The 18356-nt window shown below is 37.6% G+C and overlaps 1 protein-coding gene across 3 annotated transcripts; it reads right to left on the reverse strand.

The window, feature by feature from the left end:
• Positions 1 to 341: 341 nt before the first annotated feature.
• On the reverse strand, positions 342 to 9391 carry LOC131073930 (probable RNA-dependent RNA polymerase SHL2). Of its 3 annotated transcripts, none has more exons than XM_058010450.2 (4): positions 9234 to 9391; positions 8647 to 8708; positions 5791 to 8516; positions 342 to 1749 (listed from the first exon to the last, which is right to left on the reverse strand). In XM_058010450.2, exons 3-4 carry the CDS (start codon positions 8491 to 8493, stop codon positions 865 to 867), a joined length of 3588 nt encoding a protein of 1195 aa, XP_057866433.1. In that variant the 5' UTR covers positions 8494 to 8516; positions 8647 to 8708; positions 9234 to 9391; the 3' UTR covers positions 342 to 864. The 3 variants fall into 3 exon arrangements, with proteins under 3 accessions (XP_057866433.1, XP_057866432.1, XP_059066952.1); XM_058010449.2 differs by having other exon boundaries at positions 8647 to 9034; XM_059210969.1 differs by having other exon boundaries at positions 8647 to 9391.
• Positions 9392 to 18356: the final 8965 nt, after the last annotated feature.

Genomic DNA, 18356 nt, shown 5'->3' on the forward strand with positions numbered 1-18356 from the left:
ATTCACCAAAGAAACCAATGTTGGAGCCATGATTGCCACCTTGAAAGGCATTCAAGTGTGTAGTCCTAGTAAACATATTGATGCATCCATCAAAAGGGATTGGTAGCTTATCATGGCAGCAAAAACAATCCAAGAGTGACAACAACAACAATGATGATGAAGATCCTACAAAACAAGAAGGACGTTCAAGAGTAGACTTTTAGTCATTTTTTAACTAAATAAACGAATTTTAGATGCCTATCCCAGACTAGATATTAGAGACGTCTAAAAACTTAATTGCCTAGCTTTATTATGTTATGATTTTTAAGTTGAATCTATGATAACAAAATTACAAACGATGCTCAAAGACAAAGGATCCTCTAAATTCATGGTAATAGAGTGGCATTTACAAGATTGATTGTTCATACAGTCACCCGTACATTTGTATCCACAAAAATAGAAGAGTAAAGCATCTCTTGCATCCTTGGGTATCTGGACTCATATAGTGGCAGAAAGGCGTTACTACCCAATGGCTGTTCAGGGAAATGCTTTCCTACTGTCTTTGCACCAAAGCTAGCAGCAATATAGTAACTCTTGAGTATTAGCAGCAATATGTCTCTTAAGTATGCCAATGGGTAGGTAGAAATACACCAATAGGTACTAAAAAATACATCATACAACAATAACATTAAAAGGAATGATTAAAACATTCCGTGCCTAATAGCTCTTATATAGTGTCAGAGCTGCCTTGGTGGCCAATGGCTATATACATGAAAGCTTCTTCTATGTTTTTCCACTGAAAGCATACTAAAGCTAATTTAAACCAATATGCTTGGTGTACTCCATGGCTAACTCAAAAAGTGATTGACCTCATATGTGACTCTTCTACTTGTGGCTTACCAGCATGAAAGGTGGTAAAATTGATCTGATTGCTGGACTGTAATCCACACTGGGCCAGCGCTTCCGCAACTTTATTTGGGCCAAAAAGTCAACAGTGATCCACGCAAAACTCAGAAGTGGAACACTAGGACAAGAATCTGGTTCTGTTAAGTGTTCCATGGTCTTCTGCACCCATGTTGTATGATATGTTACATGGTACCATGCAGATGCTTTGGCTTCATACTTGGACCGCTCACAAGGTTCCAGATTTTGAAAATTTCTTGTTCCTTCAAAAATCAATCGGAACTCTTTTCGTAAAGCTCTGTATGCATGCTGCAACCTCTTCTTGATTTCACCCTGCCGCCTGCTATTGTATTTGGTGAGGGAAGAAATATGTCCAGTGACTATCTCCCCTTCCTTTCTAACACTGAACTGACCTAACAAAGTCTGAAATTGTCTATCATATGAACATTTGTATTCCCAAGCTTCTTGAACGTATTCTTGGAATCCATCAACTTCTAAATCACTGTCATAAGGCAATGTGTCAAATGTATTGACCTTCTCAATGCAACATTTTTGTTCATCAACCTCTTCTCCAAGCATATCCATCACTTCACGATACAGCTTGCCTAAAATCTTTTCTGACCTATAAGAAACTGAATCCTCTTTGTCCATAAAATCTGGATATTGCTTGGGTCTCAGGTTGTGCGGCATCACTGCTACCTTTCCAGTTTTGGGAAAGTCTACAGCCTCCGCTGCAAGCTTTGCAAGTTTAAGACAGTCCTCATCGAGTGCACCACAATCACTTAGATCTGCCCTAACAACATGTGCATTACAAATAACACCCAAACTATCATTGACCATGTGCTGCACAAAAAATTCAATAACATCCTGCAAAAAGTCCCGAATGTTAGTAAATATTTAATTGCAGAACACTCTAAGCCCTAGGAATTTTCTTCTTTAACTCTCATCTCATGACAATTTTATATAAATAAGAACCAAAAAACACACGGTGTAGGAATATATGAAAGCAAGAAAAGGCAATTCTGCCAGAAACTGTCAAACAAAAGTCAATTGTTTCCTGTGAAAATACCATGTTTTATGTATGATTGCAGAACGACATTTTAAGCCCTTTACATTTTCTCTTTCAATCAACCTCTGTATTTATATAAATTAAGAGAACCACCAAGATCCAATGAGGACATATAGGATACTGAGTAAATAAAGAACATTCTGCCAGAGATCCTGACTAACGGATTAAGAGGTGTAACACAATTTATCAGCTCACACTACATATAGGTGATTGCAGAAAACAGAACAATGAAAGCTCAAGTTCATAGATGAAAAGATTTGTCATATAAAAGTACTGTAGAAGTAGAAGAACTATTTAACTCAAATCATATTTGGATTAAAAACTGAGATTTGGGAGGACAAGGCAGAAAACTGATGGACTTCTCTTTAAGCCAGCTATGCATATAATAGTAAGTTCATTGTTTAGTTATCTTCATTGAAACAATAAAATTGTAACAACCATCAAGTTGTACCTCAAACTCTGACCCTTCTTTTTCTTGTTAAAATTTTATACAATGGTTATTGTGTGTTCAATTCATTTGTATACAATGGTTATTGTGTGTTCAATTCATTTGTATACTTATGTACTTCTGTCCATACAAGATAGGCATTTGTTCAATTTGGGACAAGCATCCAACCATATGGTTAAGTATTTCTCCATACAGGACAGAACTTCCTCTATCTATCCAGGATAAGCATCTACCCAAACAATTTTGCATACTTATACCAATACTGTTGTACTCTTAAACCTTGTCTAAAGTTGTGGAACTCTATCATCTTTTCATCAAAGAATAGTCATAGTAACCACCTTTTTTCAAAATGTTCAACAAATTTCTCATGAAATATTTTCCCTTGCATACCCAATTTGTTCCTCTACATTGGTTCACCAACTTACAGCTTCGCAAACTAATTGATAAGCCCCCCTATAATGCCTTACCTGACTGAATTATCCTTTAAAGTATTTTTCCCTTTCTATTATCCAATTTTCAGCTCCTTCTCCTAACTGTTTTCCATCAAATTTTGGAGGGGCAATCCTTTCAAATCCTTTGATAATTCCCTCATTTCCAAGTCTGGTTTAGGCGCAAAATATTTATCTCTCTTTCTAGCAGGTTGTTCTTTTCAAGAATGTCTTTGAATTCTGGTTTCATAATGAACATTTCTATATTGGATTACCTTGTTTAAGATCATTAAATATTTATTCCGAAGAATTAATCTTATCACTTTGTTCAAATTGATCACTATTTCAATTCCAGTAACATTATTGTTTTCGAGTTCTTTTTATTATTCAATGGGATCCTTTCTTTATTTTCCTATTTGCCAACAAGGGATGCTCTAGTCCTTGCCGGTTAATATTTTTCTGAAACCACATGTTTCTTTAATACTTGATAATGCTTAGTTATAGTTTATCCAAAGTTTTCATTAGTGATTTAACACTTTCATATTCATATTTAGTGCACGTTGTAGTGGGCTTTTAACGCCTAGCTTCTGAACTTGGCTCTGATAAAGATTTAATAAGGAAGTCATCAGTTGTGTCAAAATTTTGAAAGGAAGCCATAAATTGTGTCATGCCCTAGACATTAGAATCATAGCATTATCCACTTATAATGCAAGGAAGAACAGCAGCATGTTTAGTACCCATGTATTGGGTTCACAACAATAAAAAAAATATTATAGTGAAAAACAGCTTTTGGATCCTTGCAGTATGTTGAGGAGACTGAAAGTTTTACTGCTATTTACAGACATTGATCACACTGCCGTTGTTCCAGTTATTTTATTTTTATTTAAACCTAGAAGAACAAGCTATTCATAGCCATGAAACATCTGGTAAAGCAAAGAAGAAACCCCGGATCTACTAGAGAGCATTGTTTGCAGAAATATAACTATGAAAAGGAAAAAACGCCTATTCTGTTTAGAGATTGTTAGGAAGAAGAATACTCTCATAACAGTACATGAAACCTACACAGATACAACGGAATATCAAGTAGGTTGTACAAAGGGAGAAGAGTCTTCATGTCAAGAACAAAGAATCAAGCACTTGTGAATTTGAGTCCATGCCAGAAGACCAAACTGGTGCTTGGTAAGGAACTCATTTTTAATTTTGTACCATACCAGTGGAAGTAAGGTGTGTAAGGTGCATATAGACCACAAGATCATTTCAAGGTATACCGATATGCATCATTGGCAGTTCTAGCCCTCACAGAGTCACTGCTAGACCTGGCAATCAGCTCCTTTCCAGTTCTGTGTCCAAGTACAAAAAATAAATTGCTGCCCATTTTTTAATGCATTGAAGGGCTCTTAATTTCTCTGATTGGTCTATAATGTAGCTCCAGTTAACATTGCCACATAAATAATTTTCATCCAAGAACAATGGTGCTGCCAAGTCAGTTCTGTGCTAAGTTGGACTCTATCATAAATAAAGGCCTTAATATCAAATAACAAATATTTTTTGTACCTCTGAATCCGCTATGAAAAATTCTAGAAATGTAAGTGAGGGTCAATGGGGAGAATAACATCAAAAATGTATTGAGAAATCAATATTCATTCATAAACATTTGCCAAGAACCAAATAATTGATAACCTAAGATATTTACATCTACTCTCTATAGCAGCTACATGCTATGATCTGATTCTTGACAAGTTGATGTTCAATATGGACTAGAACATATTCAAGGACGCCATCAGGTAATGCTTAGGAGGACATTGTCAGAATGCATAATAGTGAGGTATCTGAGATCATAGCCATGCATTTTATAATATTGCATTTAAATTTTTCTTCTAAGCACTAGCAATTCTCCATAAAGCTACATTTTGGAAACTGATTTTGTTGTTGATTAGGGAATATTAATTTCTAGCTTTCCTTTTCTTTGTAGAGACACTTCCAGACAACTGTCTTTCTGAATATTCTGCAATCTCTTATTGTATTTTATTTCCCCAATGCGAAGAAATATTTTCTTTCAGCCTATCCATCTTTAGATCATGCATGCTTTACATTTCTTAACTTACTTTCACAATAGATTTCAGAAGTATAAGAATGGAACTAAGAAAACAGAACACAAGGGGTAGGAAATGCACAAAGAGATCCAAGGAACAGTAAAGAAAGCTGAAAAACCTCCAGACACATCTAAAGCATAATATTTCTAAGGTTGATGATAATGGCAAGAAAAAGAAGGGAAAAAACTATACATTTCTAAGGTTGATGATAATGCCCTCATCAGAAAGATTAAAGAAATAAATAGAATGACTATGGGATGGAAACAATAAGATTGTGTTCGAGAAATATTAAGATGTATTGCAAAAAATGAAGCAACACTGAAAGAAACATTAACTAATTTTTTTTCCAATCACTTAATAGTTTCCTATGTTTAAGACACAAATTTAGGGAAAACACAAAGAACTAAATAACTTATTCGTTCCACACAAGAAGACAGTATGACAATTTTGACTAGAGGACTGGAACTCATCCTTGTAAGAAGTAAAAATAAAAGGAACCAAGTTTTGTTTCACTTGCATGGTCTTTAATTCCTACACAGAAATGAACCAAGTTGGTGACTATGAGGAGTCGCAATGAGGCATGGAGAGCAAGCAGAAGTGGACTATTAGGAAAATTTTGCCCTAACACTGCTATGTTGGTGACTTTCCAGTTGAAACTGTCCATTGCTGTTCAATTTGATTGAAAGGTACATTAGATGAGTGTGAAGGCTACCCTTGTGAAAGGAGATTTCAATAAGGAAAGTCTATATGCACCATCCGTAAGGAATTTTTCGATTAAGGTTCTCAAAAAATTAAACTGCATATTAAAAAAGTAATAGCTAAAAAAAGGGGGGCAGGAAGGTGGATTAAGGATGATAAGAATAGCCATACCTCTCTTGTCACAGGTGCTTTTGACTCTTTTGTTTGAGCTGGAGCATAGCACATTGGTTCCCAACTCTCACCACTTTCTGGCATAAGCCTAGAGTCCCAAGAAACAAAGTAGATATCCCCATCAAGATCACTTCCAGAAGCTTCATCGGGATGAGGCCTATGGCCCTTCTGTGGGAAGACTAAGCAATCAACCAAGTGATGCAATCCAGGAGCATCAACTGCTTCTAAGATTCGTACATCACCAGGATGCAAGCAAGGATTCTTGGCGACAATTACTTTTCCTTTTATTACTCTTGGACCCATTTTCCTCTCTACAAAGGCTGGGTCATTATTGAGAATGCAGCCCTCCAAGGGAGGGCTTGAAATTTTTATGAAACACTGCCCATATTCAAGCTCCCCTATTTCATCCAGGCAGCCCATCAACCATCTTCCATCAGGGACAAAAATCTTAGATTTTCGAAGAAGCTCCTCCAATTGGACAGATCTTATGGAAGAAAGCATATCTTTTAAATGTGGTTCTGTTTGAGGTTTAAAACCAGCACTCATCATCACAGCAGCAGTATATTGTAAATCTCCCATACATGATGTGGTTAATATATCAAATGCCATTTCAACATTTCCAGTCATTTGACTAAGCTTATGCACCATTGAATCTTGTAATTCGCTGAAAGTGCTGTCAGGAACTCTCAGAGCCGATAACAAAGTAATGATCTGCCTGTTAAGAAAGCAGGGCTGGAAACGTGTCCAAGTGATTATTTCTAGAATATCATGTTGAGATTCAAATTTTTTCATGCTGGGCCTCAATGACAGCTTATATGTGCTTCCAGGTTCCGCTTCCCAAGTTGCAACAACACCTTTGAAGCCACCATATCGGATCTGATAGGCTGAGGGGGGTTTGATGGTCAACTTCAATTTCTGAGCAACTTCCATGGCAAGATCTGGAGTGATCTTTCCTATACCATCAGAAAATTTATAATCGTTCCTTTCAATGTCATGAAAGTCTTCTTCAAGCTGATTCCTTGGAACCTGAACTGTGCAATATGTGGACGAGAAGCACTGACCCATTCTAGCAGCATGCTTGGCGACATTATTTTCAGGAAAAGTCCCCATCCAGCACTTGATTTGATGGACATCAATAGATTTATCATTAGCAAAGAACCATGCAGAACGGTCTCTTAACTGGTTGGCAGAAAAAGCTAGAAATGAATATCGACGACCACAGAGCTCAAACCCATTGAGCAGTATTTGCTTCACTCGCAAGTATATGGCAGTTCTGTGGTCAAGATAACTAGAGGATACGTCTTTAGCAATGTCTTTAACAAGAGGTGATATAGGCACTGTTAATGCCATCGAAGACATGGCTTCCATGCTATCATCCATGAAAGTTACTCGCAGGAATCTATCCGCATACCTCTTGAACTGCCTTATGACCCGGTTTGACAGCTCTATTTCCGGAGGAAGGCAGCAAGCTTTTGTAGGAGTTATGATCAATCTTCTAACTTCAATCGTTTCCTCAACAATCTTTGGGCTTTTCAGAAGCTTTGGATTCTGTTCGATCCACTTAAGCAAGTTCTTAAGTTTCCCAAGAGGATCAAGAACTGGATATGTTTCGCAAAGCATGTACCTTAGTGCCATTGTGGACATTTTGGTTGATGGCACTTCGCTATTCAACAAACTGTAGAACTCAGGGTTTAACCTATGGTAATTTACAATTGCTTTGTGTACAAGAGCAGTTAGCAGGAACATGGTATCAAAGTGGATTTGTGGGCGTGGTGGCAGGACCAAAAAGAACTCTGGTCTAGGAACAGTAGGCTCTCTCCGACTCTTCAGATTGGAAACATTAGAAATATTTTCATCCAGCAAGCGGTTTTGTTTGAAGTATTCTTTGGCTTTTTCCATGGTGTGACCCAAACGAGGAGAATGCGCAATCTTATAGACCAAGCACCTACCTATTGCATTGTTAGGAGTAAAATCCAAGGTTCGTATCCATGGATCATCATCATCTAATAGAGCAAAAGGAACTGCCACATGAATATCATCATCTGCAGTTCTATAATATATAAAAGGTGGCACCCAAAGCTGGATTAGCATAGCCAAAGTTCCCATCTCGATGATAAACCTCACATTTCTAATGTCTTTGATCAAAAACTCAATCTTGAAGTCACATTTTATGAATGTATCTTTTTTGGATTTCTGGGAACTAAACAACTGACGTCGAGTAAAAATAATCTTACATCTTTTATCAAATGGGTCTACATGAAAATCGACCCCAGAGGTAGGTCCTCTCCAAGCAACCCAAAACTCATCAAGGCTGTACAATGAACCAATTTCAACCGTAACAGGAGAAAATCTATGGGGTGGAGTTGTTCTTCTTCTAAGCACTCTAGATGAGGTTTCGTTACCAACCTTGATTTTGAGAGCTTGGTTGTTGAACACAAGTTTTCTAAGGCTGCTGAGCCTGACCGCCTCCTTGACCGCATCTGGAGCTGCAAAGTGAACAAAGGCATGGGGAGGCGCCTTCTCTCTGTTCTCAACCAAGCCGTTGCTGCTGCCTGTGAACTTTGGGAATGAAGAGGGAGGAGTCCATAATGTCTTCAGTCTGCATCTCCACACAATTCCAACATTTTTTTCCAAGTATTCTGTGAGTTGCTTTGCACTTACCCCTGCTCCGAATCCTGCCAGGATTATTTGAGTCGGCTCCATCACTGCAGCTCCACGACACCCACCTGCAAAAAGTGATAGATACAGAATAGTAAACCCACTTGCACAAATGTATATATACCTAAACCCCAACTGCAAATATGACTATACACCCAATACCCACTTGCACAAAATGAATGTATACACAATACCCACCTGCACCAATGGATATATACACAATATCCAACTGCGCAAATGCATATAAATCCAGCACCCACCTGCACAAATGAATGCACACACAGCACTAACTTCCACAATTGTGCATTTATACGAGAATGCCTTGTGTGCATGCTAAGTACAGTGTACAAGGATTGCATATTCCCTCCCATAGGAAGAAGGATCATAGATCCTTCCTATATATTTGTCGCATCTCTAAATTCTACATTATAGTACAGATGATTTCATAATCTTTGTGAAAATCTTTAAAGGGAATAAAATGTAGGCCATCGGGCAAGATCAAATGTAGATTCTGCCTGCATTGTTCAATACTTCAGCAGAAAGGAAACACGTGAGCATCTTCCAGTCCTATGAAGTGTGAGAATGACTGAATTTCATAGGAAATTGCAAATGTCAGCTAGGTATCATAACAACTGGAAAACTATTCCCACTAGAATGATTGAGCATGATTGCAATCCAATGAATAGGAATAAGCGAATTTTCTTTAATAACCGAAAGAGGGCGTTAAAAGAATTGAAGAACGGAATCAAAAGGAAAGCTCTCCAACCATTTGAAGAATTGCCTACCTCGGACCGTTCGAAGAACATCCTAAACTTTACAGTGAAGTAGCGCAACGGGCATAATTGCAGACGATTGGGCAGAAACCCAATTGATGTTGACGATGGGATTTGTCGTACATTAAAATCAGATTCTTTTATATTGAAAATTAATTTTCTCAAAATTTTCAGGTCTTTGATATTTATACCTTTCTTCGTTTGGATTTATGTGTGTTCTTTCCAGGTTACCCACTTCGACATATAAATTCGTATGTTGAATGACGTTTGTTAGTACACCTTAGAGAATAATTTAATTTAAAAATTATTTAAAGTTTATTCTATTCATTATTATTAAATTATATAATTTTTAATTAATTTTATCAAATGTAATGGTGGAAATCATTTAATCATTACTCTTTTTTAATTCATTACTCTTTTTTAATGATTTGGGGCTGTTTTATTAGAATATTCTTAATGCAATAACAAGTTTACAATGGTATTGGAGTGACCCATGCAATACAATAATTAAAACACTTGCTTGGTGAAACCATCACCAAGGTTCAAATTTTCGTTTGACAGTTATGCTTGTAGCCTTTGTGCTTTCGTTGGGTTGGTGGGCTCGCAGAATTGAACAACAATAGTGTTTGACATCTTAAAAAAAGGCCCCTTACCGATTTAAAAAAACATCAAACAAATTTATAGTGGCACTATTTTTTTCATAAAATTCAATTCATAATTTTATTCCAATTCATCGTTATAGTTACTTATTCTAAAAAATCAATCATGATATTTAGGCATTTCATTTATTATCTTGGATCAGATCCACAAATGTAGAATTGACGAAGATCAATTATGTGTATGGAAATATGAACCTTGAACTTTTAAATTCAAAATTCATGAGTTATACCAACTCCCTCCCACAAGTTATTGTGAGTTGATTTAATGTACATTTCTCTAGATTTGTGTACTATCTTGTATTTTAAAATATTCATGAAGATATTTTGCAATCATTCAAGAATTATAAAAGAATGATTACGGAGCTTTGTCATAAAGAATTCATGATACATTTATAGTAGCATTATTAGAGAACACATTATCTTAGCATCTATGCATTCTTGCTTGTTATCTTCAATCATTGATCTAAAGTTGTTGAGTCAATCTACCTTGGGGCATGACTAAAAGAGATTCAATCCTTGCCTACCAAGCTTCCAAATAGTGTCTATAGACACCATCCCACTTCAAACACAAGTATAGAAAATCGAGACTTATTTATTGTAGTTGTCTATTCCCTACCAATTCATTTCTATGGGTCCAAGTTCACTTACATGTATCAAATGAGTTCCATAGGCATGAATCTGAACTAAAGCAAATAATAGTTAAATATGAATAATGAGGCATTCATCTAACAAGGTCTTAATTTCCAACACAATAGTGTATCAATTCTAAACATCTTATTTAGTATATTCCACCATCTAGAATCTAGCTAAGTATCACATTTTTTTTACGGTTTAGGGTTTTCACAATGTGATTTTATTTTCATCCCTTTGCACATGTGCCCTTATTTTCACTTATAAAATTTCAATTGATTTATTTACAAATCTATTTTTTTAATTGATTTTTCTTATTTTATATAAGATCTTATCTCATTTTCATATCATTAGCTTTTAAAGTTGTTTACATGTAAGATCTCGTCCAAATCTTTACTTTTCCTTGATATGAAGTCCTCATTTGAATCTTGTAAAAAAATCTAAACAATTCAATAGAAAAATAAATAAAGTGCAATATTTACTCAAAAAAACTTAAAAAAAAACAACCCACAATTAATAACACTTCTCTTTATACATTCATAATAGGAAAATTACTAGACAATGAGAGAATTTGTCTTATTAAATTAAAGAGATCTCCAATTTCAATTTACTTCTTGAATCTATTACAATAATATATACTTGTCTTTCTAGCCTCCTTCCTTATCTGAACACTTCTATATAAGTAAGAGAGTAATAAGAAAATTTACTATTAAAACTTACTAAGTTTCTTTTTTTTGAATAAAGGGTAAAAAATTTATTGAAATTCAGAAGCAAGCATTACAAGAAAAGCGAGAACCAAAGGCTCCAAAAGAGAACAATCACTCCACCAAAAACAAGTGACACCCTCAATCACTACCAAAGCCACCTTTATCCTCCACTAAGATCCTCTCCAAGTCCTGACAATAAACTGGGGGTAGATTCCCCCATTCCTCAATCTTCCAATCATCAACATTCTTTGAATCCCACTTGGCCAATCAATCAGTTGTCCTATTCCACTCATGCAAAATGTGGATAAAAGACACCTCCTCCATCGTTGAGCTAATCTGTAAAATTTTCTGAACAATCTAAGCTAATTGCTAGCTAACATCATTTACCTTTGATTAATCAACAAATTCACAACAACCTGTGAATCATATTCACAAATAACTTTGCGCCATCCCAAGGCATAAGCATGCTCAAAAGTAACTAGAATTGGTAATCCCTCCATAAAGTTGTTAGTCTACTACCTTTTATGAATAGAGAAGAAGAACACCATCTCACCCATACAATCTCCACCAACACCTCCTATCCCAACGGGCCCAAGATTGCTATGAGTAGAACTATCTGTGTTAATCTTCAAGAAGTTCACCGGGGGAGGTTGCCAATTGCCCTCCCTTTGAATCCTTTTCTTAGCACGTCTACCTCTTCTGACACAAGCAGAGCTAGGAGACAACCCCTGAAAACCCAATCTATTTGTGATTTATGCATCCTTTCTATCCAGTGGGAACATCACCTCACATTTAGCTTCAACTATTTCCTGGACCATCTACATAATTCTATGCCACACTTGTTGAACCAGTAACCTCTCCCCCCAAAAAATCCTACGATTGCTTTCCAACCATATCTGCCAAAGAATGAAAGTAGGCCCAATACACCAAACAATCTAGAGAAGAGAAGTCATAGTAGGAGGCTTACCCAGACTATTCCAGAATTCCATAAGGGACATAGCATGAACACAAGGATGTTTCCAAAAATCCCACTAGAAGTGCCAAATCTACAAAGAGAAAGAGCAATGAAATAACAAATGTGAAGAGACCTCTTCAGCAGCACCACACAAAACATAGATGGAAGGGTCGTGAAATCCTCACTTCTGAATATTATCCCAAGTCAAGCATCTATTCCATGCCATCGTCCACATAAAGCAATTACACTTTGGCCAAGAGAACTTATTCCACACAAAATTCCACTAGTGGACCTCCCCTTCATTAAGCCTATGAACTAACATTTCTTGGTAACCACCTGCAACCATATAAACCCTTTAGGATTCAGATACCAAGAAAGGACAACCTTGTCCTTAAGGGAGCTACAAAGTCTGCCTGATAATATATTATGAATCTCAACACAATCCTCCTCTAGACCAACCACTAACCATTCACCTAGGGTTTTCCACCTCGCAACCTCCAATTGCCCACAAGGGACCATAGATTTAAAATCACTCACCCTTGACCACCCTACCTCAAGGAAGCACTAACAAAGGGCCATAAAATGGGGGTATTGAGAAACAATAGGGGGATATCCATCCCAAGTATCTAACCAGAAGAGAACCTTTGTCCCCTTTTTACATATCCAAAATAAGCCTTCCTTAATCAACACAACCCCCTTCTTCAGAGTTCCCCAAATCACCGATCCTTTCCCTACCAACGGATAGCAAGGCCGAACGTCCTTCTTTGGAATTACATGAAGATATTTATAAGTCAAAATCCTTGCCTAGATCTAATCTTATTCCACACACCACCTCCAATACAACTTAGCACCCAAAGCCGTCCTTGACAAAGCCGAATGCCTCAAACCAAGACCACCAAACTTTTTCGAACTACACACCATATCCCATTCAACAAGGCTCCATTTAGATGAATATAAGTTTCCTACCCATAAGAATCATCAAGCCAGAGAATCCAAGTCCCTAACAAAGCCCATAGGAGCCACCTAAAGCATACCTCTATATAGCGGGAGAGCCTGAACCACCAATATGAGCAGCTACATTCGCCCAACAAAGGATAACCACCTATGAGTCTAGTGATCAACCTTTGCATGAAATTTATCTATAATGTGTTGCCCAGACTCTTTGGAAAGCTTACTTGAAGAGATTGGAATACCAAGATAAGTCAAGGTAAGGGACCCTATCTAAAATCTCAAAATATGAGCTATCCTGCTCTGAATAGCTTCAGGTGTGTTGAAGAAGATTATAGAGGACTTATCCTCATTAATCAGTTGACCTGAATCAATAAGATAAACATCAAGTGCCCTACGAAAATTAACAGCTTCCCTAATTGTTGCCAAACCCATCAGAGTTGTATCATCCACAAATTGCAAATGAGATTATAGAGGAAAACCATCTCCCCATCTCCACCCATGTATAAGACCCACATCGACATGATGCTTCACCAATCTCCCAAGCCCCTCCTCCATAAGAAGAAACAAATAAGGAGATAGGGTATCTCCTTGTCGAAGTACCTGAGAGGCACCAAATAATTTTTTATTCTCCCCATTTATTAGAATCAAAAAGGAGGTAGAAGTCACACGACTCATAACACACTGAATTCCTTCCGTAACAAAGCCAAAATCCCCAAGAAATTTATGAAGAAAGGACCAATGAACTCTGTCGTAAGCCTTTGCCATATCCAACTTAATGAACATAGCCTTATTTCAAGAAGCAGCCATAGAATGAATGTTGTAGCAATAACCACACCATCCAGAATTTGCTGACCTACCACGAAGCCACTATGTTCCTCCAAGATAAGCCCTTGAAGCCATTTTTTCAGCCTTTCGACAATCAACTTAGAAATGATCTTATAAATAACATTACAAAGGGAAATGAGACAGAATTGGCCTAACCTATCCGCACCATCACATTTGGGAATGAGGATGAGAAAGGTAGAGTTCAAAGCCCTGAGCATTTGCTTATTCCTCTGAGATTCCCGAACCACCTTCGAAAGATCTAATTTAATGGTATCCCATAATTCCTGAAAGAATTCGATCAGAAAGCCATCGAGATCTGGAGATTTTCCTCTCTTCATATGGAAGACAACCTCCTCCAATTCCTTAATTGAAATATTTATCATTAGGCACCCGTTCATTTCTTTAGTAACCAAGTGGGGAATACACAAAAGTACTTGGGCCTCCTCAATAGAACCCCCTTGAGATTACTCCTTGAATAAAGAAGCAAAGTACTGCACAACCTCCCTTGAGTTATCTTGTAAAGAAGAATACTGCTCACCCCTATCATTCACAAGGACAAGAATAGAATTACCATACCTCCTAGCTTTCACTCAATTGAAGAAGAATGCAGTATTTTTGTCCCCTTCTTGAAGCTAGTCAACACGAGCCTATTGTTGCCAATAAATTTCCTCCCTCAGTTCCCATTCTTCTAGAGATTTTAGAGCTTTAGCTTCATCCTAAAGAAAGGCCTCAGTCAAACTGCAATCCCTTATTTCTCCAGTGATGTCATCTAACTCAGATTGAGCAACAGTCTTAGCATGAAAAATATTTCCAAAACTCTGCCAGTTCCATCTCTTGAACTGGTACTTAACAAATTGCAAAAGTTTAGCAAAGGTATACATTGCAGTGCCATGAGCTAGTCTACGAACCCTCCACCATTCTGCAACATGATTTTGTAAGGAAGACTCTCATAACCACACAAGTTGAAATTTGAATGGAGGAGAATGAGCCACCCGAGTTGCAGCTATCAATATCTTGATAGGACAGTGATCTGACCCATGGCAGTATAATATCTCAGAGCTGGAAGATCACCCACCACCAAACCAAAAATAGGAAACTAGAAAGTAGTCAAGTCTCTCTGTGATACAATTCTCCCCTATCCTTCGATTATTCCAAGTAAAATGACAATTATTAGGCTTGACATCTACCAGTTTCAAAAAAGAAATTTTCTCACGCAACATGAAAGCAAAAGGCTCTAGTCTCACAATACCACCTCGTTTCTCTACCAATTCCATTATAGCATTAAAGTGTCCTGCCATAATCCACAGATGAAAAGGAACCAAACTTCGGATAGAATCTATGTGGGTCCACAAAATTTGCTTGCCCATAAAGTTAGTAGGAGCATAAATGTTAGAGTGGAGGATAGACTCTCTTGTGTCAAGACTAGAAGCAACCATCAAGATGGAGGACTTGGAAGATAATCACCAAAGAGGGTGAATCTTCAAAGGGTTCCACCAACAAGCCAAACCCCCAATAGAACCATGAGCCCCAATACACTGACAATCACCATGACCCCAAAGATTCGGTAACAAACCAACCATGCTCTCAACAAACAATTTAGAGTCCTATAGAAAAAGAACATCAGGAGAATGCATTCTTACCAAATCTTGAACAACTTTTTGTCGAGGGCCACTATTCAATCCCCTTACATTCCAAGATAAAATGATCATTTTTGGGGGTTGGAGAAGTGTGAATCCAGTGTCTTCACGTAGCCTGATTCCACCAAGGACTCCCCAATCAAATTTATTTTATCTAAATCTTTCTTTCTTCCACCCTTGGAAGTGATGCAAGAGCATCCTCGGTTCACAACAATCTTGCATCAACCAAAAATATTTTTCCTTTATGTTTTGTTTTTTGTTTGCAGTTTTAGTTTTCCTTTTCGTGTGTCCCGGTTTTGGCTCACCGAATCCTATGGAGTTGGATTCTACTTGAAGACTTAATCATCTTTCTTTCTTTCAGACAACATCGCATTTCTATCACTTCCGACAAGATATCGCTACTGGTTTCTGTGATAGTTTCTTGTTACCAGTTGTTCCTTTGTTACCGATTGCCTGAGACCTATTCTGGTGATCTACTGAAACCCATTCTGAAGCTTGCGGAGTCCTAGGTGTTGATTTCAATGTTCCTTGGTGTGTGGTTGACCTTCTACATTTCATCCTTTGGATTTTTCAGAGGAGTCTCTTAGCAGAGGCCGACCTTTGTTATTTTCATGTTAGGTCTTGTTCTTCAAGTTTTGATCCCTTTTGGGCCGATTGGATCCTTTGGATCGATATATATTTATAATTATGCTTTAGAATGCAACGAAGAGAGAATCAGATAGCTAGACTGTGCATAGAAGATAGATCTTTTGATTCAAGGTCCCAGTTGTGACCTATTCTACCAAGCCTGTGAGCCGGTATGTTGTAACTCGGTTGTTACCGGTTGGATGTAATCAAATTTCATGCAATTAATCAATCTATTCTGCATTGCCTCCATCATATCTTTGTGTTTACTCTTTTTGGCCAGTCTGGATTGATCTCTTTGAGGTCCCTCCTCACCAGTGACTGCTTCAAGTGGTATCAAAGCAAAGTTTCATTCTGGAAGTTGCATGTCCTGAATTATTGTTGTAGGGTGCAAGATTGCGGATCCGACCTACAATTGCAGAGGACTAGCATGAATCGATGGCGCAAAGAGGAACTAGGAATGGTGGAGCGCGTGGGAATGTAGACCTTGCTGTGATGGAGATGTTGCGAGGAATAGCAGCCCGGTTAGAAGCCGTGGAGACAACCCAGAGAAGAGGCTAACATATTGAAGATGTAAGTGAAGATGAAGGAGAAGAAGCCCTGACAGAACAAGTAAACCTACCAACGGTTGATCCAGATGAAGAAAGGTTTTTAAGGGTTTTGAGTAGGGTGAGCACTAAACCTCATTTTACCCCACCGAAATATGATGGGAAGTTAGATTCAGATGAATTGATGGATTGGATCTCGGAGATGGAGAAGTATTTCGATTTTGAAAACACTACAAAAATATGCCTGTACCCAGTTGAAAGGTCATGCATCTCTTTGGTGGGAGCATTTGCAAGTTGATAGATAGAGAAGAGGTAAAGAGAAGATTAAATACATGGGATAAGATGATTGCTAAGTTGAAATCAATGTGTGTGCCAGTGAATTATCAAGTGGATTTGTTATGGAATTTGCAAAATTTGAGACATAAGGAATCTAGTGTGAAGGAGTACACCGAAGCATTTTACAAGTTGAACATCAGATCCAGACATGTTAATGATGAAGTTGAACAAATTGCAAGATATTTGAATAGATTACAGATGTCTATACAAGATGAACTCAGTATGATCAAATTGGAGAGTGTTGAAGAGGGTTTCCAGTATGACCTAAAAGCTGAAGAGAAGTTGAACAAAAGACATGAGCAGAGATAGAGAGGTAGAGGTGGAAGGTTTACCAGAGGAAGATTTCAAGTAGGCAGAGGGTATACCAGAGGAAGATTTCAAGGAGGCAAAGGATATACGAGAGGAAGAGGAACTAGTACTTATCAGAACAAGGACAAGGAAGTGAGCAAACAAGGTAATTCATATCGGAAGGATGATAGAAATTTCTACCGGAGGAGAGAACCGAATGGTTACTGAAATGAGAACTCTAGAAGATAGGTCAATAGGAAATTTAGAGGAACTTGCTGTAAGTTTGGAGGAGAAGGACATCATGCATTTGAGTGTAATAAGAAAGAGACTACTAGAAGAGCAGCAGTGGTTGAAGAAAACCCCATCGGATCAGACAATAAACCAAAAGATGGAGAACTGTTGATGATAAGGAGAGCTTTGTGTCATACCAAAGGAGATGAAGAGCCCTTGCAGAGGAAGAATCTATTCAAGACCAGATGTAAGGTATCTGATAAGTGTTGTAAAGTTGTTATTGATAGTGGTAGTTCAGATAATCTTGTTTCAGAGGAGATAGTGAATAAGTTAAAATTGGAGAGATTAAAACACCCTAAGCCTTATCAGATAGCTGGATTCAGGATGAACATAATTTGTTAGTAACTGAACAATGTTTGGTGAAATTAAAAATTGGGAATTATCATGATGAAGTTTTGTGTGATATTATGCCTATGGATATTTATCATCTTTTGTTGGGTAGACCTTGGCAGTTTGATAGATAGGCAATACATGATGGAAGGAAGAATACATACACTATTGTGGCCAATGGGATGAAGTAAACCTTGTTACCTTTGGAGGAACCTTTGAAGAATGAAGTTTGTACGGATGCCAGAATCTATTTAGTAGATGGAAGGAAATTCATGGATGGACTGAGACATGAGAATGTGTGTTTTGCCTTAACTCCTAAGAAGACTGAGAGACCGAAACCAAAAGGAGAACACC

The sequence above is a fragment of the Cryptomeria japonica genome, chromosome 9 (genome assembly GCF_030272615.1).
Source record: "Cryptomeria japonica chromosome 9, Sugi_1.0, whole genome shotgun sequence".
Taxonomy (NCBI): Eukaryota; Viridiplantae; Streptophyta; class Pinopsida; order Cupressales; family Cupressaceae; genus Cryptomeria; species Cryptomeria japonica.